Source organism: Ochotona princeps, chromosome 1 (genome assembly GCF_030435755.1).
Source record: "Ochotona princeps isolate mOchPri1 chromosome 1, mOchPri1.hap1, whole genome shotgun sequence".
In the NCBI taxonomy this organism is placed as follows: domain Eukaryota; kingdom Metazoa; phylum Chordata; class Mammalia; order Lagomorpha; family Ochotonidae; genus Ochotona; species Ochotona princeps.
In genome coordinates, this window is record NC_080832.1 from 79,622,201 (window position 1) to 79,643,148 (window position 20,948).

A 20,948-nucleotide genomic window follows, 5' to 3' on the forward strand; every position below is an offset into this window, starting at 1 on the left:
AGCAAACCTCCAACCATGGCATCATCAAGTAATGAAAACAGGAGGAATACCTATAGATTCAGGGATAATACTGAATGTCTTACAATTTCTTGAAAAAGAGTCACAAATAAAGCAAGGTTACAAATACTGTAAAAACAACTAATTCTTCAATATGCCAACAACATCATACATCAAAAGTATGAAGAACATTCAGTAATCCATCACCTTACCTAATAAACAAAATAAAGTGCCAGAAATCAAAGATAAGAAAAGATATTCACAAAATCATCACATGAAGAATACAAAATAACACTTTAAACTACTGAACATCAAGAGAATATAGAGGAAATGAGTTAAAACACTAACAGAGCCTTAAAAATATGAAGGTATTTTGAAAAATAAGGTAGGCAGAAATTTACTGCACTGCTAAATGAACAAATATCCAATTGACCTGGGTTTTTAGAGCGAGAATGAAAAATCCCAAAGGCATAGAAATCATATTTACAGTGGTAATAAGGCAATGTTACCCAATCCAATATAAAGCTACCAGTATCCAGGCACAGAAATGTCAGAAGTTGTTAGATTCAACTCCGAGAACCAGAAGACACACTATCATAAAAAAAAAATCCTCAAATCTGTAATAGAAAACACAAAAATATATAAAAGTATCCCAAGTCACCTGACTGAAACACTAACAATATGTGTTATACTGCAGGCAGAAGTGTATAAACCAAAACAGAGAGGGAGATGACTCCTTTTCACAGAACTGGAAGAACAAAGAAAACAAAACAAAAACAAAACATCTCACAATATTGTAGACAGTAAAACTGCAATGCCAGCATCTAAAATGTATGGTGTCGTCTCCTGTCCTGGATGATCCACTTCCCATCCAGCTCCTTGCAGATGACTTGGAAGAGCAGCAGGAGACGGCCCAAGTATTTGGGCCCCAGATATATATAAGTCCCGGAAGAATATCCTGGTTTCCAGATTCAGGCTTCCCCAGCCCAAATGCTATGACCAAGAGACCATGATGTGGAGTGAACAGCAGCTCAAAGATCTCTTTTTCTAAATCTTTCAAATTAAGAAAATAATAACCGGGCCCGGCGCAATAGCATAGCAGTTAAAGTCCTCTCATTGAACACGCCTGGGATTCCATATGGGCACCAGTTCTAATCCCTGCAGCCCAGCTTCACATCCAGTTCCCTTCCTGTGGCCTGGGAAAGCAGTTGTGGATGGCCCAAAGCTTTGGGACCCTGCACCCACTTGGGAGACCTGGAAGAAGTTCCTGGATCCTGGCTTCGGATTGGCTCAGCTTCAGCTGTTGTGGCCACTTGGGGAGTGAACCATTGGACGGAAGATCTTCCTATCTGTCTCTTCTCCTCTCTGTATATCTATCTTTCCAATAAAAATAAATAAACCTTAAAAAACTAATGATAACCTTTAAAAAAGGGAATTATCAAACTCAAACAAATGTGTGCTTAAGAAGAGAACATCAGAAAATAGAAAGCTTACTTGTAAAAGAAATTCTAAACACACAGAATGTTCTAACATGAATGGTACACAAAACTTCATATTGTTATTTCATGAACTTAAAAAAATAATTACCACAATCACAAGCATATTGTTATATTAAACACAGGCATTACAGAATATGCTTAAATGAACATTAAAGATAGCTACAGAACATTACATTAACCAACTGAAGAACGTACATTCTTCTCAAAAACAATGAATATTCTCTATGCACACGTCTCCACAATTTTTTTAAAAAACAGAAATCCTATGTAGAATCTTTTATGATGAGAGTGTGATAAAACTAGAAATACATAACAAAAAGAGGGCCTGGCATGGTAGCCTAGCCGCTGAAGTCCTCACCTTGAACACGCCACAATCCCGTATGGGCACTGGTTCTAATCCTGGCAGCCCCACTTCCCATCCAGCCCCCTGTTTGTGGCCTGGGAAAGCAGTCGAGGATGGCCCGATGCTTTGGGACCGTGCACCCGTGTGGGAGACCTGGAAGCAGCTCCTGGCTCCTGGCTTTGTATCAGCACAGCTCTGGCCATTGCGTTCACTTGGGGAGGGAATCATCAGACAGAAGATCTTCCTCCCTGTCTCTCCTCCTTTCTCTATATACATGTATCTTACTTTGAAATAAAAATACATAAATCTTTTTAAAACATTAACAAAAAGCATTGAAAAGCATATTAATTCAGGGATATTTAAAAAAGAAACTTACTCCTAAATAAAAACTCAAGGAATAAACTGAACAGGAATTCAAAATATTTCCTAAAATGAATGAAAATGGAAACCCAGCATACAAAAATCTATGAGACACAACAAGAGCAACTATAAGAAGGTATTTAATGCTAATTAATGCTTACATACATTTTATAGTAAAAACAGGGGTTATGAATGTGGCAATCATTTGATACACCACTTGTTTTGTGACACTGGCATTCCACATCAGATCACCAGTTCAAGTCCTTCTGCTTCATTTCTGATCCATCTGCCTTCTGGCATTCCCAGAAATTCAGAAAATGGCCCAGTACTCTGGGGAACTACCACCAATGAAGGAGACCATGCTGGAATTTCTAGCTCCTAAGTGCAGTTTGATCCAACCTTGGCTATTGTGTTTGGAGAAAGAGACAGCAAATTAAATATCTATCTTTTCTGCACTCTCTGTCATTACACCATTCTGCATGAACAAAACTTTGAAAAATAAAAGCAGAACCACCAGAAAATAAAGAGTGGATCATGCTTTCAGTGACAGAATAAAGACAGAATTCATGAGAAAGCAACAATAGGACAGACACATTGCTCTAACCAGCCACAGTGTATGGTCAATTGCCAACTGTAAAATGACATTTTCAAAAGGCAAGGCACAAAGAACTTGCTCAACAACCTGCTGATAGAAGCTTAAACTGAAGGAGAATTCTACAGTCTAGTACTGAGTTTAACTTCAATATGTGGTCTAAAGAACAAATTTGTTGGGGAAAAGGGAGCCATATCACCTCCCCACTTCCTAACCACTGCCTCCACACTACAATGCACTACACTCAATTGACATCATAGAGTTCTATAGCTGATATATGCTCTGTCTTTACCAGAAACAACCAGAGTCAGAGTAAGGGCTCCTGGCCGGGAAGAGAGCAGACCTGCTACATCTTGCACTTCCACTAAACACTCCTGAAGAAAGTTACTCTCTTTCTCATCTTGGCTATTACATGATAAATTATTTATTCTAATGAAATCCGAAGTGATGTTACAAAACCTAACATGATGAATGATGTTCCCTCAAATATAAAGCAAAACTCAAACCTGTGGCATGACTTACTCAGTTAAGATGTTTTGTGCTAGAACCAGAATGGGGTGAAAGCCAGCCAGGAAAAGCCACTGTTCCTGCTAGGACAGGAGGTAAACTGAGTAGGGCTGGCTCATGGATCCCCTGGTATGCGCAAAATCTGGCATTGGGAGGGGTTCTGATGGAGGAGCCTGGGCAACTCCTCTGGCAGGACACAGTCCCTGCAGGTTAGCGCAAGAAGCATGATAGGAAACAGCCCAGAATAGGCCATGGAAAGTTTCCCACTGGCACACATTCGGCATGGGTCAGGGGCAGACCAGGCTGAATCAGTTCATGTGATCCACTGGCAAATCCGATCACCAGAACAGAGTGTGGGTTGAGCCGGGTTTGGTCGCGACAAAACCAGTACACATTATGGAATGCCAGGGTGAGGTTGCCTGTACTGGATTTGACAGCAGCACCCAACCAGCACACGTGAGATCCAGGAAGGGAGGGGCAGAGCTGGCAAGGGGATTACGGGGCTGGTCCCCTCACTGGACAGCTACTCCCACTGGAAAGCGTGGGCTGGGATGGGGACAGACTAGACTAAGCAAGGCTGCAACACCTGTGCGCTGCATGTGGACTCGATCAGGGAAAAGACAGGCTGGGCTGATTATTCCTGCTGGTGTAAGCATAAATTAGAGTGGGTGAAGGATGTTTGGGCTTAGCCGCAGCATCAGCTGGCACTGGGGACTAATTCAAGTCAAGTCAAACCACAGAACCACCTAAAGAGTGCATAAACCGGGACTGAGAGAGACCTGGGGGGGAAAAAGTGGGTTCCCCCTTCTTGGGTCACTACTCCTGCGGGAGGGCATGAAAACTAGGATGGGGGCTGGGGTGGCTAGACAGAGAGGCACTCAACAACAACCGTGAGGGCTGGATGGTTGATTTAGTTAGATGGAACTAAGCTTTAATACCCATTGACAAGTACAAGAGCCCAATGGGATGGGGGACAGACTGGTCTACTGCTACACATACTGGCAAATCAGGGTAGGGGGCAGGCCTGGTGGGGGTTATTGTGGGTCGCCCCGACTAGGCTGCAGCTCCCATTGCTTGATGTAAGGGCTGAGTATGTGCTGGACAGAACCAGACTGGACTGCAACACCCATTGGTTCCAGTGCAACTCGGGACTGAAAACAAAACCAACCCAGCAATTGCAACCACCAGCTGATCCGGGTGATGGACTGTGCCGGGCCCTGTGCTTGCTAGAACTTCCAGAATCTAGTCTGGGAATACCTCAAAGTTTCTTTGGAGATCTCCCCAATCGAACTGCTGGACTCAGAACTCTAACCAAGAAAAGACAGTAGACAGAACAGGTCAATCATTCATCTCAGCTGTATGTTGTTGGCAGCGAAATATAGGGCGAACAGAGACTTTATGATGGACCATATCAATCAGTGGACGACCTCATCAAGCGAAACTGGCAGCGATTCATAACTGGAGAACTATTAAAACCACTTGAGCAAATATCTCAGAGCATGCCCCACATCCGGGACTTGGGGTAGGCGGGAAACCGGGTGGGGCTTCTCCCTCAATATTCCCCTTTACCTCAGATACATGATGGAAACAATATGGACATAATAGTATTACCCACTTCCCTATACCCCCTGAACCTTTTTTTTAGCCATAATTAACTATGTAAACATTGTCAACAATACAATAAAATAAATTATTAAAAAAAAAGATGTTTTGTGCTACAAACCACACACAGCCCACAAAATAAAGTCTCTTACATGATTTGAAATACAGACATTGAAAAGGCTTCAAGGTTGACTTCAACTTACTCTACTTTGGATTTGACGCATTGAGTTTTCTCCTTCTTATAGAACTACTTAAGTCAATAAATGCCAAGAAAATGTCAGTAATAATCTAGCTTTGGGCCCAGCACACTAGCCTCGAGGCTAAAGATCTCACGTTGCATGCACCAGGTCCCATATGGGCTCCAGTTCATATCCCAGCTACATTCTGGCTACTCTAATTCCCTTCCAGTTCCCTGCTTGTGACCTAGGAAAACAGTAGATATTGACCTATATCCTTGGTATCCTGTACCCACATGGGAGACCCTGAAGAAGCTCCTGGCTTCATTGCAGCTCTGCTCTGACCATTTGTGGCCACTTGGGGAGTGAACCAGCAGATGGAAGATCTTTTTCTCTGGGTCTCCTTCTTTCTGTAAATCTGCCCTCCCAAGAAAAATAAATAAATCTTTAAGAAAAAAATTTCAGCTATACATTTCATAACATGATATCCAAAAAAATGATCCCCCAAAATGAACAAAAAATATCCAATTAGCTTAGAGGAAGTCATTTTTGGAGTGTCACCGTTCTGAAATCTACCTCATTTCCTTTTCTAGCCAATAAGACTACAATTATTCCTTAACCAGAGATCTGTGGAATGTTTACACAACCTATGTTTTTCTAAAACAGGCAAGAGAAAATCACTCCCTCCAAACTCTGTATTAATGGTGACCTGTGTACACTCTATTTCAGAATTTTGACATCAAAACTGTGAGAACATTTTTCTGTTTTCAAGCTGATGAATTTGTTAAAATTTGTCACAGCCACCACTGAAACCTGACACTGTCTCTCAACATGAACACACCGATTTCTTTCAACTGCTCAGATATATTCTATCTCAGCAATGTACGGCATGATCACTGGAAGGTTCTGACTCTTAACTTTTTTACTTACTTAACTTATCCATCTTTGTCCTATGTAAAAACTATTTCCTGTAACAGGACTTTGGTTGAGGTCACAGTAGTCCAAAATAAGCCTCCCTTTACTGTGCATTGTTCTTTTCTGACTTTACACTGGCTAATCTCAAGTTTTCTTGTTTATGACATGGATACCTAGATTATTTTCATTTTCAGGGACACTACATCATTAATCAACTTTAGCACATACAGTGTCTGTCACAGTATATACCCATGAGAGAATTTCCATTTTTCGTGTTATAGACTGAAAAAAACACTTTAGGAAAAACAAACCAAATGGGTTAATAGTTAACTGCTGTATGCTTGAAGCAAACGCTCTGCTTTATCATCATTACTGTCTAAGAATAAATTAGAAGCAACTTTATATTCATAAAAATGTTTGATTTTCCATAGTGCAGCATTTACGTTTGATGGATGTGACTTGTTTCCAAACTATTAAATACTACGGGTTGGAGGGAGATGGAGGACTTAAGAGGATTACGAAGTCAATGGGAAAAAGTGAACAAAATATGATAGGTTTAAAATCTCATCTAAAATGTTTCTAAACAATATAAAAATGCTTCTTTAAAAACTTGTTAAATCAGAGAAGGAGACATGTTTATTTTTACGTGGACAAAAGCAAAACCACATAATTTATACTCAATTACAAAATAATGCTGTTTAGCTCTAGATGCAATTATAGTTTCCAACAGATCTGTATTTACAACCAACAAAGAAGACAAGGTTTTCCTATATTATACTATAGGATAGTATTTTTTCTGCTTTTTCTGTTTATAAACGTAAGTCCTCTTCACAGAACAAAAAAGACCAATATACTTCAGCAAATTCTAAATATTCTCCTTAAAAATGTGAAATATTACTAAGGTCTTTGTTTTTCAATGAATACTTTTACTCATAAACAGATGTTCTTTTGAATTTAGGAAACATGTAGATCAGTTTTTAAAAAATAATGATGACAATGTAATTACTGAAGTTAAATAATAAATAATTAAAAAAAAACAAAAATAATGATGAAATATATTATATTAGTAAAGGAAAAATATTTATGGTCTTATACGTAGCATGTATGAGACCCAGGTCTGGAATTACAAGTTAATTAAGTGGTTCTGATGAGTTCATCAACCAACCTACGTTAAATTCTGAAAACAGTAAGAATAGTGATAGCAAAGAGCTTTTGTCCATAATAATGAACTCTATTTATAAGCACTTTTTAGAATAAGGAGGTAGATTGTTATTAAGTCTCCTAGAAAGAGATACTGAAATATATAGTAAGCATATTTTGAGGGAACATTGGGCAAATTTTACTTCAGTGTATTCCTTCTTCCCCTGTATAAGTACTGAAAATTGAAAAACTGTTTTTGAAATCCAAGAAATGACTGAGCTACCTAACGACACAGTGATTTTAAGGAGATTCAAATTTCAGTTTAGTACATAACTTTTTCAGTAAATTTTTACCAAATTGCAGTAAAATCATAGGAGTATTAACCCAGGTTTTCCTCTTTTATTTTGTTTCTCATTTATTATTATTATTAAGTGAGCAGGTTCCATTCATTCCATGGACACAGCTCCAAGAAGACAACCACACTCCCTCATACTTGCTTCCCTCCGTTATTCCTCCCTTCCTCCCCCTCTTCATCAGTATTTGCACAGTCATAATTCTATTTCATTTATATTGACAGAATCAATTTATCACCACTCATAGTGTTCAATAAGTAAAAAGTAAAAAGACCGTAAGAGCATAATTCCATTGGAGTACAACCTTGGGTTAAAAACAACCATTTATGCTTAGTAAAATAAGCCATTATCAAAAAGTATTCCATATTCTCTCTAATATATGGCAGCTAAAACAGGACACACACACAAGAGTGGGACTGAGATGGGCACTTTGGGATCATATTTCCCTTTTATATTTTCTATCCTAAAACATGCCTATGTATAATGTATATGGGACACAAGGATTTAAGCACAGACTCCTTTTATATTTCCACAGAAATATTCTAAAACAAAAGTATCCTTCAACATTTATGGAATTGGGTTAAAAAATTAAAGTATGGCCTAGTGTCACTGTATACCAGGTTAAGGTGACACCTGCAATGCTAGTATCCCATGTGGGTACCAGTTTGATTAACAATTGCTTCAATGCCTATTCAGCTCCCTGCTAATACACGTTGGAAAGCAGTAGAATATGGCCCAAGTATTTGGGTCACTGTTCTAACATAGGAGTGCCAGACAAAGCTTTCAGCTTCTGGCTTTAACCTCCAGAGCTCTGGCTGTTACAGCCATTAGAGAAGTGAAACAATGAATATCTCAAATTCCCTCACTTTCTCTCACACACCCACCCTGTGTCTTCTCTCTCTCTTCTCTCTCTCTCTCTCTCTCTCTCTCTCTCTCTCTCTCTCTCTCTTTCTCTTTCATACACACACACACACACACACACACACACACACACACACACACACGGACCCTGTCTTTTTCTCTGGGTAACTCTGCCTCTCAAATAATTTCATAAGCTTTAAAAAAAATCTTGAAATAAACCTTAAGAAATGAATAGGGAGCTATAAAAACAATAAACAACAACAAACATAAAGACAGTTTATGTGGAAAGTAGCAGAGGGAGAAAGCTATTATTGATGTCCTAATTCATACTGAAAAACTGTGTAACAAATATTAAAAACTAGACAGAATTAAATTTAAACATCAATGTGTATCCCTGGCTGATACAGTTATGGCATCAAAGACTTCAAGACACAACAAAGGGATATGATCATCAGTTATAAATTAAGCTTTTTACTGCGAAGTGAATGAATGTGATGTCATCATAATATGGGGAAAAGTAAGAGACAGATATAGGGAAAGGGGTAGGAGGGAGGAAGCCATTATGCATCTGAACCTGTATTGTGAAAAATGTGAAATCTACTCACACAATATAAATTTTAAACATAAATAGGTGACAGAAATTTAAAAACAATGCACCACAAATGTAGTTCACTTGAGATGTTTCTCCCATTTTGACATAGCTTTTGTCTTTATTTCCTTTCAGGTTAGTTCTATGCTGCATTTCATAGGTTTTAGCAAATTTTGCTCTCATTTTCATTTGCTTTGAGATACCTTTGAAGTTCTTTTTCAGTTTTCTCCATGACTTAATGGTTGTGTGACGGTGTGCTGCTATATACTCATATGTTTGTGAATTTTCCCATTTTATTCACTGTTATTGAATACTGTTTTCATCCCACTGTGGTCAGAAAGAGATTCTGAATAATTTTAAACTTCTAAAATTATTAAGGCTTTTTTGTGAACTAAAATGTGGGCTCTCCTGTAGAGCAGACCATGAACACTTAACAAAAAGTATATTATTCTGCTTTTGAGTACAAAACTCAGTATATGCCTAATAAATTCATTTGATGTACAGTTTTCTTATTTATTTTGTCTCAATTTCCTATCCATTATTGCAAATGAAAACACATTAAAATGGTTGAATTAATGCCCTAAATAAACAAAAGGTAGGATATAATAAAGATGACCACAGAAACAAAGGAATAGAACCAAACAAAATTAGGGAAAAACAAGACAGCAAATGTGATTACTTTTAAAACAATTTTAAAAGTACAAATCTCACCTACATCAATAAAAGAAAGAATAGGGGTCAGTGTGGTACCTTATCAGGCTAACCTCTGCCTGTGGTGCCAGAATCCCAAATGGGACAGTTCATGTCCTGACATAGAGAAAGGTCTTTTACCCATTAGCTAACTCCCTAAATGGTTGAAAGACCAACCCTGAGTTGGAGCCAGGAGCTTCCTCCACATCTCTATATATGTGCAGAGGCCCCAAGAACTCAAGCCATCCTCCACTGCTTTTGTAGGCCATGACAGGAAGCTGGATTCAAACTGAAGTAGTTGGAACTAGAACTAGTGTCCATATGGGATGGCAGGGCTGCAGGTAGAGTATCAACTTGCTATGCAACCCAATCAGCCTTTTGGATTTTTTTTAATTCTTCTTTAAAAGTATCTATTCCACTTTATTTGAAAGATAGTTACAGAGAGTAAGGGACAGAGAACGAAAAAGTCTTTCATCCATTGATTCACTCCAGGGATATAGTGCTGTTAGTTGTGCCAAAACAGCCAGCCCAAGGATTTTTCATATACATTGTCATAATAAACAGGATTGAAGCAGCAATGCTAGCCTGTCCTTGTATGATGTGATAAATCCTCTATTTCAGATTTTCAGAGTACTACCACTAGAGTAGGTCTGAAAACTATAACCTATAGTAGCATACTTCTAGGACACAGAAGATATGACTTCAAAGCAGATGGCTTATAGAGATCTGCACAAAGTCTGCTCTAAGCAGTTGGGAAGCAGTGCTGCTTAACTTGAAATGTAGCGCTGCTACACTTGCAGGCCCATACCTTTTCCTGTCAGTATTAGTATGCATAAGCTAATTTTAAGGAAAACAACAAGAACTTTCAAGTTTTTAAGTATAACAGTTTAGAAAATTCCCAATCTGATAAACAAAGGGTTTAATTAAAAGTAATGTTTTTGTGAACTAGGGTCTTGTCTTTTATAATCTATCTAGTGTGGCATCATTAAAAATAGTAGTTCATATAATAATATATACTCTCCTGAGACTTTAATTCAAGAACTGGAAAATGTCATAGAGCATTTATAAGAAGTGGTTATTGCTCTTTTTTTCAATAAAGAGAAGTTTTGTGATCATATCTGGACAATGGTGACGAGAACAATAAGAAAAACTTGTATACTTATTCTAAGACGACTTTTCTGGGGGAGATAAAGATCCTCAGAGAGGATATTATTAACATGTACTTATGAATTGTCATCCTAACTGTGATATTTATGAATTATAGTATGATTCTTTCTCTGAATGCAACAACTACTTTTACAAGAAAGTACTTCATTTGTCCAATGTTTCTCTGCTGACCAATATTAAGCAATGTCTGTAGCAACAGAAAAAAATACACACTTCAAAATCATCTGAATTAATACACACTTCTGTACATGCTCCAGCTTCCATTGAATAAATACCACTTCAAAGTGCAAACCTTAAATCAGACCAAGACTAGAATGAAAACATACCACCTGGTAACTGCAATAAGTAATACAAAGGTCATTATCTTCATGGTTTCAAGTCTCAGAAAATCTTTTTAAGGTAGTTTTAAAAGCATAACACAAAAATATATATGCTATAAAGAAATACTAATTATTTGAGATATTAATTGATGGTTAACAGAGTATTTGCATGCTATGACTTGAATATGCCACCTAATTCCCTATTATTATCGTGACACTAGTTGTGCAGAAAACATGCTTGGAAAGTATTTAGGACCAAATGATATAATGAAGATTCAGACTCCAGAATAACACTAGCTGCTTTAGAAAATATATAAATGTTAGAGCCCGGTGGCGTGGCCTAGTGTCTAAAGTCCTCGCCCTGAACGCCCCGGGATCCCATATGAGCGCCGGTTCTAATCCCAGCAGCTCCACTTCCCATCCAGCTCCCTGCTTGTGGCCTGGGAAAGCAGTTGAGGACGGCCCAAAGCATTGGGACCGTGCACCCATGTGGGAGACCAGGAAGAAGTTCTGGATCCTGGCATCGGATCGGCACAGCACCGGCCGTTGCGGCTCACTTGGGGAGTGAATCATCCATTGGATGGAAGGTCTTCCTCTCTGTCTCTCCTCCTCTCTGTATATCTGACTTTGTAATAAAATAAATAAATCTTAAAAAAAAGAAAATATATAAAAATTAAAAAAACAGGTTTCATGTGTTTTATGTATACTATTCTGAAATAACCATATTTCCTTCCCTCCATCGCTCAACACCTCTTGATTCCCTTTTATGTTTTTATTTAATTTTTGTAGTAGTATAATTTCAATTTACTTTATAATCACAGTCATAATCCACCAGTAACAACAATGTCAGCAAGTAAAAAACAAAGATCACTGTTCAACAGCAAAACAGATGAGAGCTATACACACGGATCAAATTATAATACATCATTTTCACTCTCTTATTTTTTGCATTCTATATTAACTAGTAAATATCAGAGAAAACATGATATTTGTCCTTTGGGGAGTAACTTAATTCACTGATCATAATTGCCTCCGGTCTCATCCATTTTGTTGTAAAAGACAGGATTAGAATGAAATTTTCATTAGTAGTTTTTTTTTTTTAAAGAAAATATGAGAGAGCTGTTCTAGCACACTTGCTCTCTTGTTACATGGTGCTCTGTGCCAGGTTATGGTCCAACCAGAAAGACCTCAGCAGATGCCCAGGAGAGATGCCAGTGCCATGCACTTGAGGTTCTCATGCTCCAAAAGAGTAAGCCAAACAATGCACTTTATAATACCCATATAGCAACAGAAAACACACTAAGACAATATCTCAGGTACAACTATCAAATCTAATACGTAGTTCCTGATTGACTGTGCCCAACAGACAACATTTCAGTTTCTCAGAGAAAAAGTCAATATCTTTCACAAATGCTACAGCATAATAAAAAAAAATCTTTCTAAAATATTGATCAGATCATCCTTAATAGAGAATAGAACAAATGTATGTGAAGCAAATCATTTTATCAACTTCAAATTTTATCAGAGTTTTGAAAATTGGGAGAAAATAATCCATTGTACAAAATTCTGATGGCACTGAAGATAAATCTTTAATAATGAAATGCCCCTGCCCCCACCCCCGAAAAAGAAAGCCCAACAACATTTCATTACAGCAACATAGAGTAAGTCAGGCCTTATGGGTGCCTGTGATATTTTTAACAGTCCATCATAAAGGCTTAAAATGTGAAGGCACTTGAAGTTTTCTAAAGGATAATACTGTAAAGAAGAAATAAAGTAATGTAAAAAAAGAAAGCCCTAGTAGTATCAGAAGTCAAACAACAAAAAAAAACTTCAGGTCACCCTGATGTCACTTGTTGAAGCAGAATCCTTGAATCAACTTTACTAAGCCAGGTGAAATAAAGCAAAAAGCCTCACAGTATGTGTTACTCAGCCAAACTATTAAACTAGCCTATATCTCTGCAAAGCAGCCATGTATGTCACTTACAAGGCAAAGTTCAAAGAAGGAAAAATTCTCTTTGCCCCAAGTATTAGCTAACCAATCACAAAACAAGAACACAATCAATGCAATGTGGGCAATCAATCCATTATGCAGAACTCACAAGAGCTACAGTCTGAAAAACAACCAAAGTTAGCGACTTTCAGAAATAAATAAAGACATAATATTAAAAAACAAAAGAATCTAAAGACACTAATTTAAAAAAAAAAGTAACTAACAAAACAGGAGAAACTAGGGGCAAGTGTTGTGATGTAGTGTTAAACCACGGCCTATGAATGCTGGAATCACAGATGAGTACTAGTTTGAGTTACAGTTGCTCCATTTTCATTTTAGTTCCCTGCTGCTGAGCCTGGGAAGACAGCTGAAGATGGCCCAACTACCTGAATGCCTGGCACCCACGTAGAAGACCCAGATGGTATTCTTGGCTCCTGGCTTCACCCTAGCCCAGTCCTGGTGGTCACATCCATTTGGGCAGTAAGGCAGTGGATAGAACCTTCCCCCTCTATCTCTCACTCTCTTTGTAACTCTGAATTCCAAATAAATATCTTTTAAAAACTGGACAAAGTAATTCACGTAGATACCTATTAGCTTGAAAACGAGTTATCTACGGAAAGAATTATACCACAGCGATAGAGGCCACAGCAGAAACGTAACAGCAAATAATAACTACATAAAGCTTCCTTGGGCCACAAGGTGAAATGAAAATAACAGAAATTATTATTATCTAAAGTGAATGAATGTTTACTAATATTACTTACACCTTATTTCATGAATAGGAGAGATTTACTACTTACCCGATTTAAATGGTTGTTTCCTAAAATAGCCTGTATCAGAGTTTTCTCAAATTCTTCCAACTTCTTAGAACATTTTTTAAGGATTTGTTTAGATAAATTAATATCAGTGATCAGCTTAGCTAAAGTGTCAACAGCTTCTGCCCAAAAGCTTGAAAGAGGAAGTTTGGGATTACGATAAAAAGCAATCAAGCCATTTAGCAGCTGAAGAACAGAGTCACAGATTATGGAAGAGTCTTTCTGAAATTGGGTTAAGTCTGTTTTCAGACTACCTGATTCTGTCAAATTCTTTAATTCAAGTAGATGTTGAAAGAAATGCATGTGAGAAGACAGAGGATTTCCTGAGGTAATATAAGGTCTTTTCACAAGAGGCAGTGGTAGAAAAGGTGTGGGGTGGCAGCTTTCAACAAAATTCTGGGATAGTTCTGAAGGTTCAGTTCTCTGTTCATTTGATAAGTCGCATCCAGAATCTTCCATCGGAGTTAATGTGTTCTCAGAACTAGGTTCCTGAGCCTGCAACTGGGAAGACAGGTTTTCTGAAACAGAAAGGGATAAGACAGTTATCTAACATGATTTTAACATGTTAAAAACTAGTGGCAATTATTCTAACTTAAAACACTACATGAAGCATTATAAACATATATGTTAAACATTGAACAAGCAGTAGTGAAAAATAAACTGCTTACCATGACCATAGTAAAAGCCTGTCTTCACAGCTAGAATTCACATGTGAGTCACCCATCTACTTTCCAGTCACTGTGTCTGTCCACTGTCTGCCATCAATGACAGATGCAGAGGGGAAAGCCACAGGACCAAAGGAGGTCATTGGCTGGTATTGGTAGCGGCAGCAGCAGGTGACAACAAGCAATAAGGGATATTTAAAGGCATATTTCCTTGGGAAGTATGAAAATAGACCATTGGACAGCCCAGACCAACTTGCTAGGTTATTGCCTAAGAAAAGGTAGTGGCTGAACTACTTTATAAAACAAAGTAGAAGTTCAAAGTTAAAGTTCAGAAATAGAAACTCTAAGTGCATACACTGAAGTGGCAAGTTGTTCAAATACCCACAGCAAGAGATTAAGATGAAAAAAATATAGAGAGGCTAGATCATAAAAGATCTAACAGAACATATTAAGAATCTTAAAATGTATCCTATGGGTTGTAGAATGAATTCCCAAATTGAACAATTAAAGTCCCTTCAGAAAAATTACACATAAAAAACAATGAGTACCTGATATGTAAGAATAAACAGAGATAACAAAATCTTCATTTTTTTTCTGTGGTATAAATACAAATACAGGTAGGAGTATAAATTGCTAAAACTGGATCCATAACCTCTACAATATTCTGAGACTGTTGAGAAACACTGTATTTGAAGCTAAATTCTAGTAACTTTAGGTCATAAATTGATAGATATTATATAAACAGAAAAAGAAGCTGCACTTTTTAAATGATTGCCACATATACCAAACATAAAAGCTCTCAAACAGCATTTTAAAGTATATATACATACACAAAAAAACAAAGTACATGAGGAATGTTGCTGTTAGCAAGGAGGGCAGGAATTAAGATGTGAAATCTTGTATTGTAGGACAGTGAAATGTTCTTATTTTAATTTGAAAAATCATGTTAGCTGTCCATAGGAAGTGAAAATTCAGGGAAAATGTGATGAAAATTGAGAAATCAATCTATTCTATGGATGGAAATGCATAAAAATATCAAAATATATACTAGAAAAGTTCACAGAAAAATTGGCCTAGACTGAAAGCACATTTTAAGAGTCAACAGTGTGTAGGGTATATCTCAGACTTTGAAAATGCTTACGATCACTCACGAAGACGATGGCCAGTGAGTAAAACAAATAATCCAAGTGAGACTCAGGGATGCCAATATCTGAGAGCTAGTATAGAGGGAACAGTTACTAAGGAGGAGAAAAAAAAGAACATTAAAGTGGTACAGGAAAAATAAAAATCTGTCATGAAGGCTAAGGAGACAGTTTCAAGGAGAAATAAATACAGTGAAGAAGTGGGATAAAACAAAGCACAGAAAAGAGATCACCGAGATTTTCCAACTAGAAAATCACCAGGAACAAATCCATAGCGGCTTTATTCACAACAGTGTTGGTTAATAAAGGTGGCTCATAGAGGAGTAAATTCAATGGTCTGTAGAGTAAACAGGAAGAATATAAGCAAATAGTGGCCAATTCTTCCCAGGACTTGGACTGAGAGTATAAAATGAGAAATAACTACAGAGAAATGTAACATGACAAATAGAAATTGAAAGAAGTTTGAAAAGACAGAAAAGAAAAAGAAAAACAGGGGTTATAAAAGTAAAAGTGGTATGGGGCAAGCATTGTATTGCAGCTGGTTAAAATGCCACTTGCAACGCAGGCAGCCCTCATGGGATTACTGGTTTAAGTGATGGCCACTGTGTTTCCAATACAGGTTCCTGCTTATGTGCCCGGGAAAGAACCAGCAGAGAATCCAAGTACTTGGATCCCTACCCCCTACAAAGGAAACCAGAATGGAGTTTCTGGTTCTTGGCTTTGATCTCATGCATACTTTTCTGTGGTAGCAATTGTAGTGAACTAGTGAATGGAGGATATCCCTCACTGCCTCTTCCTCTTTCTCAATCATTCTGCCTTTCACTGAAAAAAGAAAAGTGTGAGAAGTGGGACACATCACTTGGCTTCAGAGACAGCATAAGACTGAGTCAATCAGCGGTTGGTCTTTTAGTAATGCGAAAATCAATGTTTTCATCTGAGGCTGATGGAAATGGGAACATAATGTATAGAATGGCAAAAACTAACACAATCATTCAAAAAGTTTAGGGAGAATTCACTCATGACTCATAATTGTCTTAAAGCTAGAGAGAGCATAAGAAGGGTAAAAGTGACATTTTTCATGTTCTTTACCATATATTTGTTCAGCTACTTGATTTGTTACTCTTTTGTCCCACAACAAATTGGTAGATTATGATAAAATAGAATCATAGCATATGGTATTATTTCAGAGTTCTGTAGTACAAAAGGTACCCATTTTAACCACTGCAAATGTGCAGATATATACTTGCTAATCACAACTAAACTATCTGAATGCCAAGCTTAGGGAAAATAATTCAAGAAACTTAAAATGTACATGTCTATCAGCAAAGCAACTAGCTGCATATAGCCATGGCTATAAAAAACATCCAGATGCCACATCATTTTAAACCAACACAGCTTTCATGAGCAATAATAAACATTTGAAGTGACTCAAGTCAGTCATTCCCATTTTCACACAAATAATAAATAGTAATACATATTTAGGCAAATTTGTACTTTTCTTTCATGGAAGTCATAATTGGTCTGTACAAACAAGTAAATACTTTTAGTAATTTCTGTAAAAGTAAGCTGAAACTCATTGTGATGATATAATGATAAATGTAAAATGAATTACATAAATTAATATACTTGGCACCCAAAAGCTGATATCTGGTTTATATTTCCATCAGCCACACCCACAAGTGAATCTTTTGGCAAACCACGATTATTGGTGCATCCTTCATGTGCCATCCTACCCAGATATTTCATTAGAAAGAATATTTGACACTGATTACCATTCTTCAAGGCTAGTTTGTTCTTACATCTTTAGAAAAATCTAATGAGGCCATTTATTGGAAATGCCAATATGGAAAACCTACGGAGAAGAAATTCACCAGTGCTGAAATGTAATGTATCAACTTCACAAAAGAAGACCAGGCTGACATTTTGCACAAAAGTATTTAAATTAAACTATGGCATAAATAAAACTGATACATGGAAGATATGTTGTTATGATACCGAATATAACAACATGTAGGCTCAACTTGTTTAACAGACCTGAGAAAATACACATGGCCAGTACATGAAATTGATTCTTCAATTTCAAGTCTAATCACCTTACAGCCACAGAGTCCCTGTGTTTCCCGACCAGCCTCTGTAAGTTTTCTGTTATATCACCCATCAATTTCTATTCATTATCCGTGTGCTTATGAGCAGCTTCAGAATATGCCTCCATTTATTCTGTAGTTCTTTCACTGGAAAACATTATCACCTATAGAAGATATCTTATCCATAAAAAAATCTTAATATTGAAACTTGCTGCTAGCCATGAAACATCATCTCTCATCTTAATGTTTATAAAGCACAATGGTCAACTTCTTGGCAACTTACACTAAATCACAACAATTTTATAGATTTAAGAGATTAGATATAAAGACAGATAGACGTGTGTGTAAATAAGTAGAAGAAATATGATTATTGCAATAATTATTTTAAACATTAAGAAACTATCTAGGGGTCATTGTTGCAATGACCTCATGGAGTGGTAAGGACCCAGATGGACACAGATGGAATTCCTAGATCCTGGTTTCAGCCTGATCCCTCTTACTGTTGTGGGTCAATCTCTCTCTCTTTCCCCCTCCCTCCCTCCCACCTAACCTCACCTTTCTCTCACTGTATTTCAAATAGTAAGTGAATAAATCTTAAAAAAAAAAAAAAACCTAGCTAGGAAAAGGCTAATAATAAAATTTTCCACAGTTTCTTGGCCCTCTTGCAATCAATAACCAATTTACTTTCTCCCCCTCTCTGTCTTCACTACTTTAAAGCTTTGATGACTACAAATAGCATAGGAAGAGTATACCAATACTCTTATAATGGAAACCACTCATTGTCTAATAGAGTAAATAATACTGGACAAATGTGACTGATATAAGCACTTATAAGATGAAAAAGGAAGATTTGGAAAAGCATTCTTAGGGATGGTGAAAATTTTTCAGTGAGACTATTAGTGAATTGAAACCTCAGATAACACAACCTAAATAAGATATTCATAAAATACGATTTTAAAAATACATCCTTGTTAGGTTAATATACAGTTAGCATAGAAATGTGCAACAATATACCCCTTCTGCTTTAAAAGAGTCTTACAATAATATAATCAGATTCTACTCATTCACCTAGATGATTGCTTTCAACACAGATTCTAAAGCATGAGTAACTCAGCATCTCACCCAAAGAACAGAAAAGGAAATGAAAACATACTACTACTGCAACTCTAATTTGTCATTTGCACAGGTGGGATGAAATTTCTCTCTTCATTGTCCATGAAGCTGAAGGAATTGTAGCATGTCTCAAACTTACTTACTACATAACTGATTTGTCATTAGATTTAATAGAAATAAAATGCATGCACGTATGAACAAAAAATCAAGCAGTCTAATATTTTAAGCATTCAGGAAATATCATAAATTGTTATTAAATACAGATGACAGAAATCTTAACTTTGCTCAAACGTGAAGTTAAATGAAAAGGTACGCAACGTATGAATTAAATATTGTAATTGATAAGACCTAAGATTTTACTCATAATGTTCTATTTCTTCCTCACGTTTGGGATCACACATACTCTATTCCATTTTCTGCAGTTTGTAACAGTTTCTTATATCTTGAAACCACTTATCATTTCAGAGCACATCTCAAACATCCTTGGCAAAATATAATTTTCTATGCTACTGACACACATCCCGTCCTAAAAAATTCTACCCATGAGTCAATACTAAATTCACTTAATGTTTTCCTCAAAAACATCCACTTCCACACAAATTCCTCATGTCTTTTCTTATTTATTTCTGCAGTCCCTACCTTTCCCATAAAACTATATTTGGAAACCCAAGTTCATCCTATCCTGTACTCATTGCAAGTCCTATAAAAGTTCTATTTATTGGGTCTGGCACACTGGTTCAATGGCTACATCTTCACCTTGCAAGCTCTGGGATCCTATATTGGTACTGGTTCATATCCTGGCTGCTCCACTTGCCATCCCGCTCCCTGCTTATGGTCTAGGAAGCAGCAGAGGATGGGCCCAAGCCTTGGGATCCTGAAACTGCATGTGAGATCCAAAAGAAATTTCTGGCTTCTGGCTTCACAGAGACTCAGTTCCAGCGACTGCGGCCAACTGGGCCACTTTGGATCAGCTCAGCTCTGACCATGAAGGCTACTACCCAGCTCAGATCAGTCAAGCAGGAGGAATTCCCATTTATCTAAGACAGGATTATTGTTTTTGGTGAATCAGGTCCCTAAAAGGTAAGTCTAACCCCCACATGCAATAGAAATCACTATTATCCTACCAATTTAGTATCCTCTGAAATGCAGTCACAGACATATAGAACGATGCTTATTTTGACACCTGGATGCCCTGTGATCCCATAAAGAAAACATATAAATTAGGTATTACAACACAGGTCTGAATCTATTTCTTCTAGCCCCTTCTACAACACTGGATCACATTGTTAATATCTTATGGAATTGATTAATGTGATACTTCATCTGGCTGACCTATTTGAGCCTACTTCTGTACTTCTTCATGCCACATTCTGCAATGACCTACAAATCATTCTGCTAAAATATTAGCTTGACTGTAGCACATTTATCCTTAAAATTATTCATGACCTTCCTTTATAGGACAGAGGCTTCCGAGTTTTTCAGCTCATTCTGCACTACTGTTCATTGTTGTGGCTTCTACCTAGTTCTCCAAACTTACCTTAACCTTATTTACATGCAAACAATATTAAACCATTTGCAGTTCACCAAAATATGTCCCAGTAATTCAAGCAGCTGTGCATCTGTACAAATTGACTGCCCTGTCTGGTATGTTATGCTGTAACAGAGATGCACTGAATAATCAAATGCTGTTTCAAATCTTCTGTATTAAGTGATCTCCCCAAGTCAAGAAAATTAGTCCTATGCTGTCTGGTATTATTATACTCATCTTCACATTCTTAATGTAGTGGCTCCATTGTGGAAAAGAAAATTTTGAAGGTAGACACAAAGTTTACTTACATGGGTATTTCTGTCCCTAGATGTCCCCTTCTACACAGCTGGTACTGAAAATATTGGTCAGTATAGATAAATATACTTATAAATATCCTGTATATATTAACAAAAGATGAAGACTAATAGCATCTCTTCAAATGCACTGAATTATCACCAAAAACATATACAATTTGTCTTAACATCTAGCACCTATGATTT

The 20,948-nt window shown here is 37.1% G+C and overlaps 1 protein-coding gene across 1 annotated transcript in view; it reads right to left on the bottom strand.

Moving 5' to 3' along the window:
* Nucleotides 1–20,948, bottom strand: part of MEI4 (meiotic double-stranded break formation protein 4) — a 163,846-nt gene that overhangs the window by 81,613 nt on the left and 61,285 nt on the right. Inside the window, exon 3 of the mRNA XM_004580543.2 lies at nt 13,902–14,434. Within this exon, the coding sequence (XP_004580600.2) occupies nt 13,902–14,434 (533 nt within the window). The remainder of the gene's footprint in view (nt 1–13,901; nt 14,435–20,948) is intronic.